This window comes from Polypterus senegalus, chromosome 6 (assembly GCF_016835505.1).
Source record: "Polypterus senegalus isolate Bchr_013 chromosome 6, ASM1683550v1, whole genome shotgun sequence".
NCBI classification, from domain to species: Eukaryota; Metazoa; Chordata; class Cladistia; order Polypteriformes; family Polypteridae; genus Polypterus; species Polypterus senegalus.
The window spans coordinates 119,402,082-119,427,282 of record NC_053159.1 but is presented as its reverse complement, the minus strand read 5'-3'; the positions used below and the strand labels follow the sequence as shown (position 1 = coordinate 119,427,282).

Genomic DNA, 25,201 nt, shown 5'->3' with positions numbered 1-25,201 from the left:
TTTAAAGCTAAGCTACCTGCAGGAAATATAACATTACGACAAATGCAAAGAAAATGAAAATGAAAATAACTAAGAATGGCTGTTGTGCTGTTAAAACTGGAGCAATCTGGTTGGACATACAGTTGAATGGTTTTCCAAGTAGTGATATATGAATTCTTTCAAGGATCTTGCTGGATTTACTTGAACTCTTCTTTTGGCTTTGGCTGTCGTTTGCTCCGTTTCCTTGTCCAAGTGATCTCACACAGCTTCAGTTATGTTGAGGTCAGAGCTCTGAGGTGGTCGATCTAAAACTGTTTGTGTTTCATCTACAAACTGTCACTGCAAGAAGGCCTTGAATGGGTATGCAGTCAATCTGTGATTGTGTCAGAAGTTGAAACTTTTTATCATGAAATCGTTTCCCAAGTGGTACAACATGATGAATCGATTCCTGTTTTGATTTCTCAGCAGTTATCATTCCATCCTTTTTGGCCAGATCTCCCACATACTAGCACTCCGAGATAATACCAGAGCTTCCATGAGCTTCACAGAAAGATAAGGACAGGCATGGATATACAGTACCTGTACCTTTTGCTAACTCTTCTTCTGACTTACTGGTTTCTTTGAGAACCAATATTTTCTAATTTGGACTGATTGGACCATAACATTTTCAGCCTTTCTTTGTCACTCCATGTGTTATGGTTTTTACATATTGAAATTTCTTCTGCTTGCTGCGTGTTTCTCAACAAGACTGCTTCATGTACGAATTATTTGCTTTGGTTGCAAGATGACTTTGAGCAAGTAACTTTACTTGATTTCCTCCTGTTCCTTAAGGAAGTGACTTTCAAGTACTGTTCATCCCATCAAGGCACATTTTTGGGTTTTCCTCCAGAATTTCTCTATCCATTGCCATGTTAATTTTGCCATCTGTCGTCACAGATCTAACAGAGCCTCAGAAAGAGAAGCTTTTCTAAAGTATGAACTGGTCACTACATGCAAACCTCCAGGGGAAAGAGAGCCATGCTGAGGTGTGTATATGTTCATACTAAAATGAATTCCATCTCCTTGTATCTCTTTTGTGAATAAACCAACTATAGCAGGCATATTTATATACTTTTTAACACTCTTGTTGCTGTATTGCTTCCTCCATCAATTAATATTTTAATATGCATCAACTGTGGCATCTCCGGCCGGGATGCCCAGGAGGACCGGAGGAGGGCTTGTACCTACTCCAGACCGCGAGGGGGCGTCCGCCCTGGTTATGTTGGGGGCCACGGGTAAAGGGCTTGGAAGCCCAGCCCTGTAGGGACCCGTGGCCACCGCCAGGCGGCGCCCCGGTGCCTGAACAACCCTGGAGCCCAGCACTTCCGCCACACCAGGAAGTGCTGGGGGGAAGACGACAGGGGACACCCGGATGGCTTCCAGGTGCGCAGCCGGCACTTCCGCCACACTGGGGCGTGTCTGCGAAGGAGTGCCGGGAAGCAGCTGGAGCCCATCCGGGTTCCTATTTAAGGGGCCGCCTCCCTCCAGTCGAGAGTGGAAGTGGACAGAGCTGGAGAGAGGACTGGAGGCGGCCAAGAGAGAGAGGCACGAAGGACTGTGTTGCCTGGACTTTGGGGGATCGGTGCTGGAGGCACTGGGGGTGCACGTGTGGTCAATTTGTAAATAATTGTAAAATAAACGTGTGTTGGGTGAAATTAAGATGTCCGCCTGTCTGTGTCCGGGTTCAAGTCCACACAGCAAATACAGTTGACACAGGCTTTTATTGTACAAACTACAAGAAATGTGAGAATACGACAAAAGTATATTGCATGTGCTTTCAAAGGAACTGTCCGGAAATTAGATAAATAAACTTTGAATGCGAAAGACATTAGACTCTGATGTAAATGACCTGTTTTTAACTTAATTCTGGAAATGAGCAATTCCTGAAGTGGAGACACGTAAGTGCCACTACTCCCTGTTCTGTTAAGTATGATTTTTTAATAGTTTGGTGAGTGTTGAACACATAGATATAGATCGGAGAGTGGGGGTAGGATTATTGGGGGGGTTGGCAGGGTGTACTTGCCCACTTCAAGCCCTGGGTATTTGTATTGCTTTATGAAATCACTTGTATAAATCATGATTTGAGCATTTCCAGTGGTCAACATGCATATCACAAGAATATGTTAACGAAATCTGACAAACAAGAGAGACCATTCAGTCCATCAAGCTTGTTTGTTTAGCTAAGCTGCCCAACATCGTATCCTGACACTTCTTAAGAGGTCGTCATGGTTTCTGCTTCAACTACATGTCTTGGTAGTTTGTTCCAGATTCTCACAACTGTTTGTGTAAAGAAGTTCTGTTTGGCTTCCGTCCTAAATGCACTTCCTCTTACTTTCCACTGATGTCCTTGACGTTGTGATTCACTTCTGAATTCTGCTGGATCAACTTTATCAAAGCCTTTGAAGATTTTGAAGACCTGGATTAGGTCCCCATGCAGTCTCCTCTACTTGAGACTAAACAAGTTGAATTCTCCAGAGTCTGTCAGAGCAGGACATGTCCTTAAGTCCTGGGATACATCTGGCTACTCTCCTCTGCACAACTTCAAGTATACTGCAGTGTCTTTTTTTGTAATGTGGTGACCAGAACTGCTCACAATACTCCAGATGTGGACTCACATGTGTATTATGTAGTCCAAGCATAATGTCCCTCAACTTATATTCAACAGTTTTTAAAATATAACCTAAAAGGAGAAAAATGATTAATTACACATCAATCCATCGATTATCTGAACCTGTTTGATGCCGAAAGGAGAGAATTCCATTAGCAATATGTGCAGACAGTGAACAATTATGGATGGGCACATTAACATACAAAGACACACACTATTGTCATTAAAAAGCTAAGACTTTTCACATCAACATTATAAAGTGCTGTCTGTCATTGAATAGAAGAAAGTAATTTATTGTTTTTTTTTTTTAATATTAAACATCTAATGTTTCATAGTGCATTGAAGTGTTTACTTGCCATAGAGATGTCTTCAGTGCTGCCCAGCTGGCTTCTTGCCAGTCCACCAGTATCTTTCTGTTATACTTGTGCCCTCAGAATATATTCCGAGGGGTCACCACACCCTGGCAGCAGCTCTTTATTCACACTGGCATCTAGAGGGGTACTCTGTTTTCCAGTATGAATCTTTGCTGCAGTTTGGCTTTCTTGCCTTTCAGCTCCACTACCCTTTCTGCTTTTGGCTTCCTCTGAGTGGTTGAAGAAGCAGCTTCTTGTAGAGGCCACAGATTTGTTTGGAGAAAAATTATTGGTATTTATCTACAGTGGCGTGGTTTGGCCTGCTGTGGCTTGAGGTGGCATGTAGTCTGTTATCCTGATATAACAATGTGCAGCCGATGATTTTTCTTATTATACCTCAGAATCATAGGATTTCTAGCAGTGTGTGGAATATCCCATAGTAATTAGGAAGTTTTGTTACCGCACAGCGTTTTCTGAATACTGAAATCTTACTCTGGTGCTATCGAACTTACAGTTAGTCAGCTGTAGGGAATTCTGTCAGTCAGGATATGGAAATTGTTAGTAGACAAATCTATACAAGCAACAGCCATGGCGCCTTGCATTTCTCGCCATGAAGAGAAGCACATGCACACTTAGGTGTTATGTGTGAAAAACCTTTGAAGCTCTGCTTTAATTCTATCCTGCTGCTGAGCGCTGACTCTGCTTAAACTGTGTGCTAATCAAGGCCTCCTGTCGACCCCATGTGCCTTGCAACAGACTGCTGGGGGCTGAAATCCTCTCTGTCACAGATTTGTCACAGTAGTGGACTTATCTTCATATGCACAGAACATCTTTAAATTCATTTGGCCACTTTGCCATGGTCACCCCATTGTTGTTTTATGAGACTATCTACTTTATCTGGCCTCAGTTGCTTAAAATTTATGTTTATAGCAAGTATCCTCTTCCCTAATGGATTTGGAGATTTTGTTTGTGTAGAAATTGCAAAGTCATGTTTGCTGGAAATAATTGGGTGGGCAAGTCATAAACTGTTTTTATATTCTAACACTTATTACAATACAATACAATACAGTTTATTTTTGTATAGCCCAAAATCACACAGGAAGTGCCGCAATGGGCGTTAACAGACCCTGCCTCTTGACAGCCCCCCAGCCTTGACTCTCTAAGAAGACAAGGAAAACTCCCAAAAACCTTGTAGGGAAAAATGGAAGAAACCTTGGGAAAGGCAGTTCAAAGAGAGACCCCTTTCCAGGTAGGTTGGGCGTGCAGTGGGTGTCAAAAGAAGGGGGTCAATACAATACAATACACAGAACAGAACAAATCTTCAATACAGCATAAAAATAAAAATTTTAGAAGTACAGAGTAGAATTTAACAGTAGATGATACCACATAATATGATTTGGATATTTTTAGAGTCCTGGAGACCTCATCCATCAAGCTGCCTCCCCATTTGGCCATTCCACAGCTGAAACGTTGCTCAGCCAGCCAATCCAATGAATGGACCCCTCTTTCCCATGATTCCTGCGATCCTCCATCAGGGATGACTTTACCACAGGCAGGCAAAACAACTTGGCAGGTTGGCCGTGGCACCAAGTGCCATATTTGAGTAATGAGAACAGAAACAGAATAGGTGAGGGTTAGTAACAAATTATAACAATCATGTTACTTATGTTTTAGTGCTAATGACTAACAACAGAGATGCAATGTACCGGATGTGGGTTTGGGGGGTTTAGATTGAGTTTAGGTTGACTGCACTCATTCACAGTCGATGTAAGGTTTAGGGAGGTCCCCTTGGAGGTTAGTGGCTCTAACAATTGAGAATTGATGAGTAGCATAAATCAAAAATATGCATAATTTGGCTGTGTCCCTGCAAGACTCCACATAGCTTCACCCAAGGAACACATCAGTTACATATACATTTAGATTCTTTTTTTGAAAAATAAGATAATATCTGACAAACACATCATTAAGCAGAGTCTAAAACAATCTATTTGATAAAAATATAAATATTTGATTTCAAGTATGTTTATGATTCTTTTTGACAGTGAGAACAGGTTGGGTGCCACCTTACTGCCCATAATGGATGAAATGCCAGTCTTTGCTTATGTGGCAGTGTATTATAGTTTAACTTGTCATAAGTCAGGCCGTATTGTGTGATTATTGACAGACAAAAAAAAACCCTGTAAACCTTAGGACAAAATCGTTTGGTAACACAGGAGCTGGATATGAATATTTCTTCTCTTTTTTAAAGAAACACATTTCATTCTTGTTAATTATTGAATAAAAGATCTTGATAGAAATGAGGCACAAGCCAAGAAGAAAGAAAAAGAGTATGCTATATTTACTGATTTTACAAGGGAGCTAAAACTTACAAGTTTAATGAAAAATAACAAATTCAATATTTATACATAATTTGTCAAATAGGGTTAGTGTTATTTGGCATTAGCAACTGAAGAGAACTGGATGGACTGTCAAATAAACGTTAGGAATGTTATAAAATCATACAACAATGTACTCTTGTTATTCTTCCCATTATTTCATATGCATTGCGGTTTATTGTTTAAAACTTATTGAGATTAAAATATTTGACATTGCTGTCAAGACTCGCAATATGATATTGTTAATATATGTCATAAAATGTAAATAATAATGATTTTTTTACGGTGCTCAACTGTTAAAAGTAAAACCCGTCTTAACTGTAACTGCTTATGACATTATATTACAAGTGATGCCTGAACGAGTTTTGAGGTTTCAAATGTGTCCAATGTATAAGCTGGTGTAATCTGGGCAGCCCCTGGACAATCGCAGGGCACAATCGCTCACACACACACACACAGACATACTGTGCGCATGCAGTACACGGGGATCCCATTTCTAGGTGAAATATGACTGTCACGCTTTAGAATTGATGTTGAGAAAACAGGAGCATGTTTTTCACCTCTTGATGCAGCAGTTTTCAATCTCCACGGTTTGGATTCGAATGTCATTCCACTGTCTGTGCGGCGGTTGCAGGAGCTCCTCAGGTGCACGTACGCTTAACGTGTACTCTACACGATGTGAGTTCATTGTTGAGCGACTGTAAACTGTATGAGTTAATATGGTGACACGTGTGTATTGCCCCCTGCAATGACCAGCGTCCTGTTCTGGGTACACGCTCTGGCGTCTCCTAACTCAGTTGAGTGTGTGGGCGCGCGCATCACGTGAGATTGTTTTCAGCTCTTCACGGTAAATCTCAAGTTCAGCACACGCCTCATCTTCAGAGATCATCGATGACCACGCCCCCTTATTTTGGAGTCACCTGAAAGCGACACCGGAGACGTCCCACAGGCAACAGACGCAGCCGCACGCGTGGCTCACGTATGGTAAGGCTTGAGCACATCGCTGGAATGACTAGGTGAACACATCGTTTCTAATTTCGTGAAATGTTTTTGGTATATCAAGTCGTTTTTTTCTTCCTTGCTTGCGCTCCGTGTCCAACATACACATTGTGTTTTAATCCAACTCTGGGATGAAAAAGTTTATCAACTTGTTTTTTCGAGGCTGACGTTTATGGATTGAGGAGTTGCCCAAAGTCTCAGCTGCCACACCTGGGCACTGCTCTTTGATTTTCCGTGCCTTCGGGTTTGTCAGCACGTTGCATTCCCTGCCGTTTTTGTGGCGGCTTCTCTTCTAAGTGCCTCGCGAATGACCCTCTGGGACATGAAAACCCGCTCGGACTCAAAGGAAGAAGAACTCTACTCGTTGTCTTTCGAAGCCCAGGAGCTTCGCGAGTACCAGGATCTTCTCGCCGCTCTCAAAGAGAAAGATGAAGAGCTGGTTTTAGCGGCCGGGTTGGGCAACGCTCTGCTATCTGAGAACAGCCAGCTGAAGTGCGAGAAGGAGCGGCTGCAGGAGGAACACGCCGAGCGTCTGGAGGTGAGACTGGGGCAGCTGGGGGACGAGGGAACACATGAAAGCTGTGTGTTCCTATGGGAGGACGCATTTCTGGGTTGATTAAGTGGGTATGCTGTCTGAGAGGTGGGCTAGTCGTCACCGTTCGCCATGGGCACCGTTAAGGCAAACTGGGCAAAAGCAGTTGCTACCCAAACCCGACGGTTTGAGTAGAGGCACCTTACATGGCTCGGGCGAACTGGCACTACTAGGCATTGCCGAGTCTGTGAAGGAGAAGAGTGGAATAAAGGACCACATTACCAGGGTCCAGGGGAGATCAGGGAGGACTCTAAATTAAAATTCCGCTGTCAAAGGGGTTGGTGCCCCATCAGGATATATAGTTGTGACTGAGGCGCTTTACAGGTGGCTTAGTAAACCATTTGAGTCTGTCCGGTTGGAGCAGATTCTAGAAAAGTTCACAGTGTTTCGGCTCAATTGAAAGTAAACTCAGGTGTTTAAGGTTAAACTTGGGCAGGCAACACGTGCCTAATTTTGAGGTGGGTAACTGAACTGAGTGCATATTAAAAGATTTTGAAAATGGATGGAAAATATGAATCAACTAATGAAAGAATGCAAGCGGACACCTTATAAATGGTGTTCTAAATTTAATCACACAGCAATGAATCATATTTTGAGAACCTGTGTCTGATGAGCCATCCTGCAGTAAAAACGTACCCTGCTCTGACTGTAGCGCAGGTCTTTAATGCAGCTTTGGATCTCTTGTCCCGATGGTACCTGATCTTATAGTACAACACTTCATGCATTTGATAGTCGTCTTTGTTTTAGTAAACATATAAATAGTACAATAAAGACAAAAAACTTGTCAATAAAACTTTCCACCCCCTCACTGCGGTGCACACTAAACCACAGCACATCCTGTTTGGAGATAATAACCCGCAGTGTCAATGATAGCGACAAACTCATGGACACATACGTAGTTTAGTCCAAGCACAGCATTGTTATACACAAACAGTATACTGATGTGATTGTGATCCTGCAGGCTCATGTGGAGTGGTCTAATTTTGCAGTGTTGACATTATTACTTCCATTATAAGCGCACATTTTTTTGCAAAGTTGCCCAGGGATAAAGAATATGAGACAACGCTGCATAGTACATCTGCTTTTTAGAAAAGATTTAAAGTGCCATGGGTGGCATGTTGCTGTAGTGGGTATGGTGATACTGTCTCACAACACTATAGTGGCCAGAATATGGAATTTACAGGGTTCTCCCTATGCCTGTAAAGTTTCTCCTGTATCCCAAAAATGTGCACATAACTAGTAATACATGTGAGTGAATGTGTGTTTGAATGACCCGTAGTGGAGTTGATTTATAGCTTTCACCTCAAGCCGTGGGGAGAGGTGCTGATGTCCTATGACCCTGAAATAGACAAGACCAGATTGAACACACTGATGAATAAAAATTGTACGGAAACTCAAATAATTGGGGGTTGTTAAGTATAAGGTGTTTATCCTTTGTGTTAGTTTTACCAGTGGAACATCCTCCACCTCCTCACTATAGACTATTTCCTGTTTACTAATTCAATAAAACTTTAATTAGTTTTTTTTTGTTGTTGTTGCGAAATGGTCCTTCATATAGATGATGTGGTTTTTCCATGACAGTCTAGAATGTTTACCTAGTCTTTTATGTGAGAGAACCACCCCCTAAAACACACAGACATGTATGATTTAAAATAATCTATACTTCATGTAGAGGGTAGCATGTTGTTTAGCACTCCCTAATCACAGTTCCTTGGATGTCAGTCTGGTTTTTGCCCTGGCCATGGACTTTGTGAAGATGTCTACTTGGGTTTTCCACACTTTGTTTAACTGGCAACTCTGAACTGGCGCAATGATGGTATGTGCCTTTGCCCTGTGATGGACTGGCATCGTTTCCAAGACTACATCTTGCACTGTGTCTGATAATACTTGAATAGACTTTGGCTCATCTCAACCCCATGGTGGAAAACTGGTCACACAGAGTGGCTAGACATTGTATGTAGAATTAATTTAATAGAAACTGTAGAAGTCATTGTCATTGGCATAACAGCGAGTATCAACACCCTTTCCTACAAGTCTTAGCAAAATCAAACATTGCCTTTGTGTTACATACAGAAGATATATCTTGCAGCAAAGGAGAGAATTAAAACAAAACTGAGTGCTATTATGAACAATGCTGCACATCCTCTCCCTGACACTCACACTGAGGACTTTCAGCCAACAAATTACTTAGCAGAAGTGTGTTTGGAAATTGTACTGCCTAACTGGGACTGTGACAGCCAAGTCAGACATTTTCATTCCTTTTTAGACATTGTGGTGTGTGGTCAGACCACTATCTATCTATCTGTCTGTCTGTCTGTCTGTCTGTCATGAAAAGAAGAACTCCAAGCATATTAACACTAATGAATTACATTTCTGTTTTAGAATGGAAGTGTTTGAAATTATTCAGTTAAGCTCTGCACCCATCAGTGAAAATATAACATTTTCAAACCTGCTTAATCCAGTTCAGAGCGGCCAGATCCCAGTGCTTATCCAGGCAGCTTTCAGCACAAGGCAGAAGCCACTGCAGGTACCAGTCATGAACATGCTATACCCATAACAGGCCAACTTCGAATCATCAGTTAACTTAATATGCATGTCTCTAGGATGGGGGAGAAAGATCGGAGTAACTACATTCTTAGAAATGAAGGTGCCTGAGTGGATCTTCTGAGTGATGCCATAGGGGAACAATTTTTTGGTTGCCAAAACGACCCATCCACATGAAGGTCCAGAAAGAGCCTTTATTTATGTAGATCCATAACAGGCTCCATACAATAAATAACCATGAACAGACGGGAGCAGACTTGTCAAATACCAGTATGTCATGATTTTAAAAGGACTCTTACTGCATATATCCAGTAACACAAACTAAATCCAGGTTTTCTGAATCTGTTAGTGTCCTACAGCCCACCATACATTCAAGATTTGTTTTTTTTTTTTCTACATATAAGGAAGTTTTGTCAAAGCACAAAGAACCAACTTTCCACGCAAAGAACCTGGTCAAGCAATGGAGCTGTGAGGAATGATACAACATTGTAAAGAACTATATGGTGATTTAAAGAACAATTATTTTTAAGAGTGTAGAAGGAATAGCCATGCTGACATAGGGAGAACATGCAAACTCTACACAGAGAGGGACAGGGTGTTGGACTTAAACTAAGGATGTTGAATCTGTTAGACAGCAGTGGTAAACTCTGCGCCTCCATACTGACCACGCTTCAGTTATCCATCCATCTTTCTAACCCCCTGTGCCACTCACCCAGACACCTTAAAAATGTTTCAGTGGGGACATCCTGTACCAGTTATGACAGAATAAAATATTTCAACTATGACTTGTATAACTGGTTTGTTCAGATGAGGATAAGTTAAATGAAAATTTACTAAAGCTGAGGACTGTAAAAACAGGATGTAAATTAAAATGCTTGCTCTTTTAATATAAACTGCTGAATCTATGCAGGGGTGTGTTTTTGTTGAATTGTAATATAGGGTCTTTAAGGATTTCTAATTCCCACTTCAAGTAACTTACTTATAGAATAATTTGTTGACTTTTAAAACAGGCTGAGCTTTGGCTGAAACCTATTTTCTACTATCAAATTTTCTGAAAGTTTTTTGCCTTTTCCAAAGTATATTTTAAATTCACACAAAAAAAAATTCACAGATCTGAGAAAGGCCAGAAACGAGGTCAGTTCGGTTAACTTGGGCCTGTGCTCGAGACACGGGGGGTCACACAAACCAAGTGTGACATTTAAGTGTTCGACAGCTCACAACAAGGGTGTTGCTTTTCAGTAATTGGTTTGCCATTGAAGGCCTTTCAGCTATGATTAATGTTTCTCCAGTGGCTTTAGCTGCACACCGGGTGTCATTACCTCATTACTGGGACATCAAGCAAGGACGCATGATAGTAAGCACGTATATCCCATGTTGCTCCCTAATTTTTCATTAAAGTGAACATATTCTCCTTTTATAACTGTGTGTTGCAAAGCTTTTGACAAGTTTCTTCCAACTTCTTTACATATAACTTAAACCATTATGATTAGAGATTTGGGGGAGAGGGAAGGTAAGAAGTAATTTATGAGTGGTATTAAACTTTAATCCGATTCTCCTGTAATCCCTGGCAGACAAGCTCAGACACGCTAGTCTCCTGTCTAATGGCTGGACACTTTATTTAATCTTTTATAGTATGCCTGATGCTGGTGAATTTGTAATTTGATATTTTGTTAAAAGTGTTACCACAGGGGCCTTGGGTTCATGTGTCAACCTGAATAGGAGTGGGTATGCACGGAGTGTAAGATTAAATATTGTCTTTGTAGAATGGCCACACATCCTCCGCGTAACGTCTATTCAGCTCACGGGTCATGTGTGTTGGACAAAGTCCTATTGGTGAAACTGTTCTTTAGACAAAGACCTCTTAAACTGTAAGCTGTGATTTGCTGACACAAAACCTTAAGAAAAAGGTCCAAACATTGTATGTTGTGTTTTATGAAAAGAAATCCTGAGAATAACTTAAAGAAAGTGAACGGGTCTACAGTAGATGTGGACAATATGTCTCTGCTATGGATTTTTAAAAGATTTTTCCAACCCTATCTGCTCTTGATTTATTTTTTGCTTGTTTATTGGTTGCTTCTCTTTCATATATTAGTTGCGCTAGGTGCAGTACTACAATTCTTAAACTTTACCAGAGTTAAAGCGCATGTTTTATTGAGAGTGGCAAAGTGGGTAGCAGTAGGTCCACACATTCAGCCTCTGGTCATTATCAGTGTGGAGTCTGCATTTGCTCTATGTCTCTGGGTGGATTTTAATCAGGGTCTTACAGTTTTCCTCCCATATCCCCAAAGACATGCAGGTTAGACTGACTGGTGATTGCAAGATTGACCCCATGTTAGTGTGGCTGCGTGGATGGACTCTGTGATGGGCTGATGCTGTATTCACGGCTCGTTCTTGCTTTGAACCTGATCCTGCCTGTGGCCCTGAATTGGATTCAAAGGGTTTTTAGAATTTTGCGTTGCTCTCAATTGAGTTTTAAGATTGTATTCTTTCATCACTATAAACTATCACAAAATGTAGGTAGATTTTATAGACCCCTGGATAAAACATCTTCTAGAGATATAATTTTATCCAGTTTTTAAACTTGCTTTCTTCACTAATTGTTGATGGGAGCTGGATCATGGCAGTGCTGAGCCCAAGACAGGACCTATAAGTAGATGAGACCAAATTCCATTACAGGGTATCCTCACGTCTGCACCCCCTGGAGGTGACATTTAATATGACATGCTTATCTTTGAGATGTGCCTGGAGAACACTCAAGGGTAATGAAGGTAATAAACAAACTCCACACACTGTGAATGGACTGAAAATTGAATACAGGTCCTCGGAGCTGTGAGACAGCAGCGCTGACCAGTAAGCTACTGTGCTGCCTTTCTGTGAAGCAGAGAATAATAATTTTAAGAATAGGATTGGTGGGATAGTCTCCAGCCACCCCACCACCCACCCTGGGAAAAGCAGTTTATGAAAATGAACGGATGGGTAATAATAGTAATCATTGTTTTGTGGAACTATCTCTGATGGGAATACGCCGTAGTCTGCAAAATGAAATTTTCACTCCTTTTAGGAGGTCTGGCATCAATGGGTGCTCTGTATCTGTTTGAGAAAATCTGGGCTGAGAGGAAATGAGTCCCTCTGCCAATCTCTGTTTAATATAAATATCCTATGAGAGTGAGGGAGTAAGCTGTGATGCGCAGAGAATATCAAGTGTAAGATATGAAACTTCCCAGCAAATGTGTACTGTGCTGCAGGAATCACAATCCACTGAAAATATTTATTTCACTGATGTCAGATATCTGTATTGTACAAATACATATACACTTGTGTGTTTGTGCATACGGTGCATAGGCAAATACATGTAAGACAGGAGTGACAAGGTCTGTTGGACTGAATGGCCTCTTCTAATGTTCTTGTAACAATGCCACACCTTACGCCTGCCCATGGTCCTAAACAAAACTGGCACATCTGTTTTCCTTTTAGCACTTTCATTTTATTTCTAAGCTTGTAGGCTAATAATAGTCATACAACTGGGCAAAGATGATAATACAAAAATAATAATCACAGGAATTCTTGCTAGCCTTTACTCAGCAACATTCAGTTTAGTAAGTAAAACAGCTTTCCTGCCAAACACCTTTAAAAAAAATACATATGCATGCAGCCTGCTTTAGGAAACCAAAACATCTACAAGGGTGATAAAGTACCTGTTTACTGTACGTGGACACTATATAGACACATTTACCTTTTATCTTCTTTAAGCAAAGGCTTGGTCGCCTATAAATTTACTTCCATTCCTGTTGAAAAATAAAACTTTTTTAGTCACAGGCCGGATCTAAATGAATCGTGCCCACCATGAAGGCCGGGCGCTATCTGTTAGTCATGTACGCCAAGGGCATTGGAGTCCGGTATTTTTCCTTTGTTTTGTTCATGTTCTGTATGTGCCACCAGTGGCAGACAGTAATATAACCAGGACAGCAGCGGAGAAGTCATATGACCTTTTATCACATTGAGCTTTTTCCTAAAAATGTCTGATTAGGATTAAATTGCATGGTTTATGTGACCAGCTAGAATCGTTTTGACTGAAAAAGTCAAAGGAAATATTTAATGGAATTTTCCTTCCTAATGACAGTCCATCCACCATCGTGTTTCTTGTATCATTCAAGCTTGTATATGAACGTTTTCCATTTGTGTGGAGTTCCCCTAACTGAGGTTTAAAAAGTTACAAAAAAGAAGGCTTGATTAAGGCTGCTGAATAAATTATGCCTTCACACAAGTTGGGCCAAACTTCCTTTTTTGTGTCGTACTTTCATCTTCAGTGCAGATGTTCTTTTTAAGTACAGGCACCAAACATACAATGAATATTTTTAATTCCAGTAATAGCAAATCAAAATGTTTGCATGAAATTGTACCTTACGTCAATTCTAAGATCTGAGTGAATGAGCAGAACACGCCACTCCATCTCCTATTCAGGATAAACTGTGCTCCTCAAGCCTTCAGCAGGAATCTGAAGAGTTTATCCCTTTTAATTTCTCTATCTTCTCAAAAGACAGAAAGGAAGAAAGAAAGATGGAGATACTATCTTATCTTGTTGACTGTCTTAGCCTTTCTCTTTTTTTTTCTGCAGGAGCTGCAGCAGGATAAACATGCTTTGCGATTTGAGCTGGAGTGCAGACAAGCAGAATGGGAAAGCCAAGTGTGTGAGCTAGAGAGAGATGCTGCAGACCTGAAGCAGCAGGTGGAGAGGCTGACGCACAGGCTGCAAGAAGCAGAGCGGGACAAAAGGGAGGCAGAGCAAGAAAAGATGGCGCAAAACCAGAAGTTTCAGGAGCAGATTTGTGAGGTACAAGCCTGAATAAATATAGTGTCTGTGCAAGAGCCTCAGAGCATGTCTTACCTCTTTGTAAAATCCCTTATCATTATACTCACTGGTCCTTGCTTTTGTTTTTGACAGAAAGCTAACTTTCTTTCTTTCTTTCTTTATCAATCAATGTTTTGTGATGAAATTTATATAGTAAAACAGATAAACAGAAAATGCAGTTTAAGAAGTGTCCAACTATGGTCCTAGAGGGCTACTGTAGCAGCAACAACATTTATTTCTATTGCACATATTCATACAAATGATGAACCTCAAAGTGATAGAGCTGCAGGTTTTCATTCAAACCCTGTTCTTAATTTATGACTAGTTTTTGCTGCTAATTAATTTTGTTTTCCTTCATTTTAATTGACTTGTTCTTTTTAAGATTCAATCCTCTGAATTGCTTCATTTTTTCCCTTAAATGGTACCCAAGCAGCAAAGAGATGTGAAGAGAACCAACAGATGACCAGCTAAGTCAAGGCCTCAGACTTCAACCAATTTGACTCCAACCAGTTTCCTAATTAGAACTCCATCCTTGCTGATAATGACTCTATGACTTGTTAGCACTTTCATCCATCAAAGACAAATGTTAGTTACAATGTAGATCAGAGGTCCTCAGTTACAGTCCTGGAGGTCCACAGTGGCTGCAGATTTTCATTTCAACCAATTTCGTAATCCAATTTATTTACCACCTAAGCAATTTGTTTTTTTGGGCTTAATTTTAGTTTTCTTGCCTGTTACAATTCAGAACATTTAATTGCTTATTTCATTTTACCAGCTGCATTTAAGTTTTAATTGTTGCCTGTTTTCTTAACCAGACATTAGTTCATAATGAAATGCAGTTAACCAATAAACCAGTAGCCTTCCAGTTAATGTGCTTCCTTCTAAACCTGTGCATGTGCACAATGAAGTATCAGTGTTAAAAAATTGTTTAGAAATAAATGGGGAATTCGAAGGATCATTAAGTTTAAATCTGTTTTAGTCCGCAAAACACATGGTTCCTTTTCAGAGAAGGGATCTCTACAGTGCAATTGAAATTTCACTTGGATGAATGAAAGCACTAACAAGCCAAATAGTTAAATCCCAAGTTTTACTATCGGCAAGAACCATCTTCTAATTAGGAAATTAGTTGAAGGGAAAACCTGCAGCCACTGCGGCCCTCCAGGACCGTCATTGAGGAACCCCTGATCGAGACCTTCACCTTTCGTTAGTTTCAGATATTGTATGATTAGCTGGTCATGTTTTGGCTAATTTTTATATCTCATTATTGTTTGGCTGGTAATTAAAGAAAAAAGAAACAATTAAGTGTCTTGAGTCTTAAATAGCAAGTCAATTAAAATTAAGGCAAAAGAAGTTAATTAGAGTGGTCACTAGTTAAGAATCTGATTAGAATCAAAACTTGCCACCCCAGATATAATGCTTTCCTTATTTTATTCCACCTAAAATCACTTGCGATGAGAAAAGTTGACTGTGCATATCATATACACAGAATGCTGTGCGACTCAGCGTCACATTAAGCCAGCAAGTTGGAACCTCCAGCCAGACCCTACCTGGCTAGAAAGCTAAACACGGTGCCATTTCACTGTGAAGCTGATCAAGCCGCACTTCTGGCTCGCACGGGTAATGTAACCAAGCTAGCACTGCTCCTCCCCGACCTGGCTACGTTGTAAATACAGCACAGGTGGGTCTGCCCTTCCTTAAGTCACCTGCCCTTGAGATCAATGCCAGCTGCACCTTCATTGTTCGCTTTTGTTTTCCAGCTATAGCTGCGGAGTTGCAACTGCCTGCTGATATCTTTCTGAATCAAAACAATCCTCGATTGTTGGAATTTTTATTAATCTCTCCAAGTGGAAATGATTTTGTTTATGTATAGTAATAATGATAAACAGGATCACAGTAAAGATTTCAAAGTGGAAGTTTTCAAGCTCAGACATGCTTTAATGCTCAGTGATCTTTCTGACTATTGTCCCCTCTCAAACCTAGAGGATTGTTTTCAGACAACAGAGAACCGTGCCATGGATTAAAAGTTTAGACGCACAAAAACAGAAACAATAATGTAACATGATGACCCATACATAAGATTTTAAAATAAATTCTAACAGTGGACGTAGTTAATCTAGCATAACAGCACTTCATTATTCTGTACATGGTGAATGTCAAATTGAATGCTATTCCAAAGTGATTTACGTCATTTTCTACAGGGATGCGTATTTTTGCTGCAGGTGTACAGCTTGGCTCAGGATCATGCAGGGAAATGATACTAGGAATTAAAAATGGCCCTAGATCACATTGTCTTTATTCTTCAAGGACACAATTTCTCCATGTACAATGCCCTAAACAGCCAAAACGGCCGTCTGAGTGTTCTAGAACTGCTAGACCCCAGAGAAGTCAGTTACATATACAACATACATAAAATCTTTCAACACAGAATGCAGTGTGACAGAACACAAAACTCCAAAGTTCAATAAAAAATCCCGGGGAATTCCCACATGGAGGCCTTGTACTACCTGATCAGAGTTGTGACTGACCAGAGTGTGGCCACACATCATAATAATTCAGGCTGACATGCCTATTGTAGACATTCCGTGTTTGTGGGGGGCTGCTGCCAAGAGCTCATTTAAGTGATTTTTGTTACGTACTTCAAAGATACTGAATGGTCTCCCTGGGGGACAATTTAGTTTGCACTCCCCTGCTCCCTGAAGACAGTAGCTGTTTTGTCTGAGTCCATAAAACCATTTTTTTTTTTCAGATAAATTCCAAAACAAATATAATGACCTGTGCTTACCATGTGAAATGCAGTGTGCAAGATTGTTAATATATGGTATAAAAGTAAAGAAACAATGCAGAAAGACATACTGGAGGAGGAAAATAACAAACATTTATCGTATTCGTCATTGTTTTATCAATGGGAAATGCAGAGAACTGACGACATATTTAATTAGAAGCAGGTATGCAAAGTAATAGCAAACATGAAACAATTCTCTAATTTTATATTGTAGCATACCGTATATGAAGTAGAGAGTAGTAACTTAAACCAAACATTACTTCAGCAGTAATAATACAAAAGCACAAGCAGCTTTGATTCACCCATACTTAGAAAAAAAAAGTTTGAATTGTATAAATAATTGTTTTAAAAGTCAGTAACAAAACAAATGTTTTATAAAAAAAAAAAAAAAAAAAAAAACTTATGATATCCAAACATGCAGTGGGCTGGCACCCTGCCCGGGGTTTGTTTCCTGCCTTGTGCTCTGTGTTGGCTGGGATTGGCTCCAGCTGACCCCCGTGACCCTGTAGTTAGGATATAGCGGGTTGGATAATGGATGGATGGAATATCAGGGTTACACTAAAATGAAGCTATGAGAAAGCCAAGTTAAAATAATGGGTTTTTAGCAGTTTTTCTAAACTGCTCTACGGTATCAGCCTGGTGAATTTCTATCTTTAAACTATTCCAGATTTAGGTGCATAACAGCAGAAGGCTGCCTCACCACTTCTTTTAAGTTTAGCACTTGGAATTACACTGCCTAACCAAAAAAAAAGGTCACACACTAACATTTCATTGGACCGCCTTTAGCTTTGATTACGGCACACATTCGCTGTGGCATTGTTTCGATAAGCTGTCACATGATTTAGTTCCATCCAGTGTTGCATTAATTTTTCACCAAGATCTTGCATTGATGATGGTAGTGTCTGACCGCTGCGCAAAGCCTTCTTCAGCACATGCCAAAGATTCTCAATGGGGTTAAGGTCTGGACTCTGTGGTGGCCAATCCATGTGTGAAAATGATATCTCATGCTCCCTGAACCACTCTTTCACAATTTGAGCCTGATGAATCTTGGCATTGTCATCTTGGAATATGCCCGTGCCATCAGGGAAGAAAAGATCCATTGATGGAATAACCTGGTCATTCAGTATATTCAGGTAGTCAGCTGACCTCATTCTTGGAGCACATACTGTTGCTGAACCTAGACCTGACCAACTGCAGCAACCCCAGATCGTAGCACTGCCCCCACAGGCTTGTACAGTAGGCACTAGGCATGATGGGTGCATCACTTAATCTGCCTCTCTTCTTACCCTGATGCGCCCATCACTCTGGAACAGGATAAATCTGGACTCATCAGACCACATGACCTTCTTCCATTGCTCCAGAGTCCAATCTTTATGCTCCCTAGCAGACTGAAGCCTTTTTTTCCGGTTTGCCTCACTGATAAGTGGTTTTCTTACTGCTACACAGCTGTTCAGTCCCAATCCCTTGAGTTCCCTTCGCATTGTGCATGTGGAAATGCTCTTACTTTTACTATTAAACATAGACCTGAGTTCTACTGTTGTTTTTCTTCGATTTGATTTCACCAAACATTTAAGTGGTCGCCGATCACGATCATTCAGGATTTTTTTCCGTGATCGCTGATCACGATCATTCAGGATTTTTTTTCCGGCCACATTTCTTCCTCGAAGACGATGGGTCCCCACTATCCTTCCAGTTTTTAATAATGCTTTGGACAGTTCTTAACCCAATTTTAGTAGTTTCTGCAATCTCCTTAGATGTTTTCTCTGCTTGATGCATGCCAATGATTTCACCCTTCTCAAACAGACTAACATTTTTTCCACGACCACGAGATGTGTCTTTTGACATGCTTGATTAAGAAATGAGAAGCAACTCATTGCACCAGTTGGGGTTAAATAACTTGTTGCCAGCTGAAAGATAATCGCCCAGGCAGTAATTATCCAATGGGAGGCTTGTACCTATTTGCTTAGTTAAATCCAGGTGGTGACTTTATTTTTGGCCAGGCAGTGTATAAGCAGACATTAATTTGAAGATCTAAGGGTACAGTTTGGAGTGTAAGGTGAGATGCATTCTGAAATATAGCATGGAGTGAGATTATTAAAGGCTTTGTAAACCATAAGCAGCATTTTACAGTTAATTCTAAATGGCACAGGTAAACCAGTGTAGTGACATCAAAACTGGAGAGATGTGCTTGGATTTTCTTTTCCTAGTTAAGATTCTAGCAGCTGCATTCTGCTCTCGTTGCAATCGATTGATGTCTAGATATACAAATAGAAAGCAGGACTAAGCCATCAAATTAGACAGGAGTGCCATAGGCTGTAGCACTGTACCTGAGGTACATAAAATGGTTGAAAAACTACAAGGGAAGTTGAGGAGAAGTGTTGAAAACCCATGAGTTGGCTTAATAGGGTACAAAGATAGATATGGGAATATTTAAAAAAAAAATAGACAAACAACTGAAGACAAATAGTAGGAGACTGACTGACATGCTGTGGTAGAAGAAGAGTGAGCCCATTCCCATGGTCACCAGTCCCTTACGTATAAAATGCTTACAAATGTAAAATGCTTCAGTGATTTTTAAAACAGTGCAAACTGCCCTTCTGTTTTTGTACACAGTGCTACAGATTAAGAAAATCCATTCTTACTGTTGTTGTTAAGGTCAACATGCTTCTGTAAGGCTTGACTGCTGAAACCATTTGGTTCATACAAAACGTAAATCTTTTGATTGAGCTGAGTTTTGATACAAAATGATTAGCCCATCTCATGAATGTTTGTTACTTGTTTTTCATGCACCACCTACTTTATAACTAATTCACAGTTCATTGTTTTTAATAGTATAACCAAAATATACTACATTATAAAGTGACAACAGTCCAGAAATCCTTGGTCCTAACCAGCTGAAATCATTTGTACCCAGTAAAGAAAAGAGATGGTGAAGCTACTTAACACTTGCAATCCAGTGTTAGTGCAAAACAAATAATGGCATTCTGGATACTCCTGTTTGTTGTTAGTGTGAATGCTGTAAAAGGCCAAATAAATACACGCTTAGACTTAAACTTGTATGTTTCAATGGGACACGTGGCCCCACATTTCAAATGAGAAATATTAACAGCCAGAGGCTGTATCCTGAAAGATTGAGTAATATGATTTCTGTAATTTAAAGAGCTTGAATTTCACAATTGCCAAATTAAGTTAACAATTCAGGAAGGAGGAAAAGAATGCTGTGCACTTTTAGTATTGTCTTCATTCAAAAAAAGCAAGGACTCCTAAAGATGGGTGTTTGCCTGAAATTAAATTTTGCTAATAAAGTTTGGGTCTTGTTATAAGAAGCTGACAAGAAGTACTAACTAGATCAGGGGTCCCCAACTCCAGTCCTGGAGGGCCCCAGTGGCTGCAGGTTTTCATTCTAACCCTTCTTAATTAGTGACCTGTTTTTGCTGCTAATTAACTTCTTTTGAATCAATTTCAATTGACTTGTTTTTCCCCTGAATTTCTTCATTTCTTTCCTTAAACAGAAATGAAATGTGAAGTGAGTGAGCCAACTAAGACCAACTAAGTCAGGGCCTCAAACACCAACCAATTTCACGCCAATCAGTTGCTTAATTAGGTGCGGATTCTTGTCGTTCATTAAACCCGTTCTTTAATTCCATGGCTTGTTGCTGCTCTCATTATGCAAAGGCATACATTTCTGAAATTGTTGATTTTCTTTTTTCTAAGAGCACGGTTAAAATGTTTTGGGGACCTGAGCAGATCGACATCCTTGAGACCTTCATCTTTCTTTATTTTCAGATATTGCATGATGGACACACTTTGTTGGTCATGTTTTGGCTCATTTTGTGTCTCAATATTGTTTGGCAACTAATTAAGGAAAAAGAAACAATTAGGTGGTCTAATTCTTCGAGAGCAAGTTGATTAAAATGAATTCAAAAGAAGTTAATTATGAGCAAAAACAGGTCACTAATTAAGAAAAGGGGTTAGAATGAAAACCTGCAGCCACTGGGGCCCTCCAGGACCGGAGTTGGGGACCCCTGAACTCGATGATTAACCAATCAATCAGTCGGAATGTTATAGGATATAGCATATTTGCATATACAGTAATCCCTCCTCGATCGCGGGGGATGCGTTCCAGAACCCCCCGCAATAGACGAAAATCCGCGAAGTAGAAACCATATGTTTGTATGGTTATTTTTATATATTTTAAGCCCTTATAAACTCTCTCACACTGTTAACATTATTAGAGCCCTCTAGACATGAAATAACACCCTTTAGTCAAAAGTTTAAACTGTGCCTCATGACAAGACAGAGATGACAGTTCTTTCTCACAATTAAAAGAATGCAAATAGATCTTCTTCTCTTCAGGAGCAGAGAGTTTCAGAGAGAGAGAGAGAGAGAGCGCTCGCAAAGAAAAGCAAACAATCAAAAAATCAATACTTGTGCTTTTAAGTTTGCCGCGGCATTTTTTAGAGGAGCGTTAGTATCTTCTAAGCAAACAGCCTCTGTGCAAACAGCCCCTCTGCTCACATCTCCTCCGTCAGGCGCAGAGAACGTCAGAGAGAGAGAGAGAGCGAGATTAAAGCAACAATCAAAAAATCAATACGTGTGCTTTTAAATATGCCGAGCACCGCAATAAAGCGGCATTTTTTTAGAGGAGCGTCAGTATCTTTTAAGCAAACAGCCTCTGTGCAAACAGCCCCTCCATCAGGCGCAGAGAATGTCAGAGAGGGTGAGAGAGAGGCAGAGACAAGCAAACAATCAAGCGCCATGCGGGAAGCATATCTAGTTTTAGTTAATATGTAATACATGCTCTGATTGGGTAGCTTCTAAGCCATCCGCCAATAGCGTCCCTTGTATGAAATCAACAGGGCAAACAAACTGAGGAAGCGTGTAGCATAAATTAAAAGACCCACTGTCTGCAGAAATCCGCGAACCACCGAAAAATCTGTGATATATATTTATATGTGCTGACATTTAAAATCCGCGATAGAGTGAAACCGCGAAAGTCGAAGCGCGATATAGCGAGGGATTACTGTATAGCATATATAGCACTCTTCTACGCAGTGGTGTGCTGGGGTGGCAGCATAAAGATGAAAGACGCCTCACGCCTCGACAAACTTGTTAAGAAGGCAGGCTCTATTGTAGGATTAAAAATGGACAGTTTAACATCTGTGGCAGAGCGACGGGCGCTAAGCAAACTCCTGTCACTCATGAATAATCCACTGCATCCACTGAACAGTGTCATCTCCAGGCAGAGGAGTAGCTTCAGTGACAGACTTTTGTCACTGTCCTGCTCCGATGACAGACTGAGGAGATCATTCCTCCCCCACACTATGCGACTCTTCAATTCCACCCGGGGGAGTAAATGCTAACATTACTTTTATTTTAATTTTTTTCATTTTTATTACTATTTAATTTAATATTGTTTCTTTGTATCAGTATACTGCTGCTGGATTATGTGAATTTCCCCTTAGGATTAATAAAGTATCTATCTATCTATCTATCTCTATCTATCTATCTATCTTCCTTGGGGAACATTAGCATGAAGTACTGAACAGAACACTTGACATAGCTTAAGAGGGACATGCATTGCTGTACATATTAGCAGATACTAAAACAAAGTGAACTTACATTGCATTCAGAAAGGCTAGGACATGAGAGAAGGAGGAATATGTTAGTTCTTCAACAGTTTTTATCATTTGAATGCAATAGCTTGGATTAGATTGTATCACACAGAACAACGCCATTGTATTTTTCTGACAGTAAAACCATCCATCCATTCATCATCCAACCCAATATATCCTAACTACGGGGTCACAGGGGTCTGCTGGAGCCAATCCCAGCCAACACAGGGCGCAAGGCAGGAAACATACCCCGGGCAGGGCACCAGCCCACCTCAGGGCACACACACCAAGCACTCACGATGGACAATTTAGGGTCGCCAATGCACCTAACCTGCATGTCTTTGGACTGTGGGAGGAAACCCACGCAGACACGGGGAGAACATGCAAACTCCACGCAGGGAGGACCCGGGAATCGAACCCAGGTCTCCTAACTGCGAGGCAGCAGCGCTATTCACTGCACCACCGTGCCTCCCCGACAGTAAAACCAGCTAATGTTAATATTTCACTTTTCTCACAAGAGAGCAATTTGAAATTGGACAGAGTTATGTACAGTGTACATAAGGTAAGGCATGGTCAGTAAAGTCATCTGAACCGTACAATGCAGAGGTGGAAGGTATGATAAAAGGAGAAGATACAATCTTATAAATCAATGCCAATGTCAATGCAAAGGTGCAGATTTTTACACTGAACCTGGAAAGTTGAGGCTGAAGGAGGTTTGCTCACTGACTTTGCAAGAGGGCGTATGTCTCCCAAAGTACAGCCCTAAAACTGAATGAGCTGAATGTAATAAAATGTTGGAACTGAGATAATCTGCATGACACCATTTTTGTTACCATCAAACACTTTTAAATCTTGAACTATCAATGCAAATGATAGGAAATGAGTACATAAAAAGGGCCAGAAACTGTCGGGAGTTTCTGGGTGGATGCAGACAGACAGAGAGGATGCTCATTGTATTTGCCGTTTGATGGCCTGGTGTGGCACAGCAGGTCATGTTGGAAAAACAAAGTCAGCTTTCAGTATCTACAGTTGTCTGGTATTTGGGAAAAAAAAAAGTCTTTATTTGAAGTTCCACGAGTGTGTTGTATGCCACTGAATTCCTGTAAGAATTAGCCAAATGGATTTAGTTATGGAGACTGCTGGAATGTTGCCCAGGGTCAAAGTGTAAGTGGGGTGGGGTGAACAGGTTATGAATGCCATAATACAAAGTTTATGTGTAATTTCTAACTTCATTCTAGCCTGGCTTTGTAGAGAGAAGGAAGGTGCGAAGCTGAGCGTTGTCTTCTCCTTCTAACCTCTCAGAAATGTTAGTAAACTTGAAAGGGCAGTCCTGAATCGTACAGGAAAAACATGTTTGCCAGAAGATAGCTGCTAATCTCAGCATATACTGTAACAAGCAGGAAGTGGCTGCTTGGTTGAGCTGCGTGGAAAATCCTCCTCAATTCTGTCGTACTTTACACTGCTTGGAGGGAGCTGGAGAGAAAGACGGCAACAGTGAGAGAAGGAAGCTAAGGCGGTCCTGTCTGACTCGGCCGATCTGCCAGCCTGTCTCCGTGCACCAGAGGGGCACAAAAGAAAAGCAGCCGAGAAGCGTTAAACTGGAAGAAAGTCTGAGGTATGTATAAAGGAGAGGGAGGCTTGAGTTGTGTAAAAATAATCAGTCACAGGGTGCAGAGTTTATTTCTTATTACCTCTGTCTGCTACCCACTGAGACAAGCAGACTCGTCAGAGTTTATTTCTTTACAGAAATGATTTATATTTTTATATTTTGTAAATAATGACATAGCACTAACTGCAGGTTACTTACAAGCAATCCGGCCAGGTAACAGTTCAGGCAAAAACAGAAAGTGGTTGTAATAAGGCAAGTGTGTTTTTGAATGGTTTTTAATTCTTAGTACAAAGGAGAATTATCTCAACAGTGGGCAGCCCAGTGGTGCAGTAGTTAGTGATGCAGCCTCAAAGCTTCAGGAGACCGGGCTTTCTGTGTACAGTTGATGCAGTTTGTTTGTATTTGTGTGGCTGGTATGTCATGTACTGTACAATGTATTAGGCTAAGATGCTGCAAATGGGGTAAATGTGCTTTGTGTGCAGGTTTGATATCCAGTGGACTGGCTGGTTACTGCTTTGTGCTCAGTGCTCCTAGGATGGAGTCTGAACTAGATGAACTGGGTTCATAAACTGGAAGGACGGAAGTCGCATCAGGCTTAAAGTACCACAGCAGCAGTAGGGGAAAGCTTGTGGGATCATCATTTACCTTTGTAAGGTCTCAAGCGGTATACAGCATCACCCGCGGGTCCAGTGTGGGCACATTTTGAAGATGAATGACTGATCAGGACAGCAACTTGGGGAGGATTGGAGGTTGTGGCACATACACATTACACATATCACACATTTGGTATATAATGTTTTGGTATATAATGTGTTCAAAATTACCGATTAGTAATTGATGTTTTTGCTTGATAGTCT

At 40.7% G+C, this 25,201-nt stretch overlaps 1 protein-coding gene across 1 annotated transcript in view; it reads left to right on the top strand.

The window, feature by feature from the left end:
- Positions 1 to 6,213: 6,213 nt before the first annotated feature.
- Positions 6,214 to 25,201, top strand: part of LOC120531505 (BICD family-like cargo adapter 1) — a 49,752-nt gene continuing 30,764 nt past the window's right edge. Inside the window, exons 1-2 of the mRNA XM_039756974.1 lie at positions 6,214 to 6,891; positions 14,105 to 14,320. Of these exons, the coding sequence (XP_039612908.1) occupies positions 6,661 to 6,891; positions 14,105 to 14,320 (447 nt within the window). The 5' untranslated portion in view covers positions 6,214 to 6,660. The remainder of the gene's footprint in view (positions 6,892 to 14,104; positions 14,321 to 25,201) is intronic.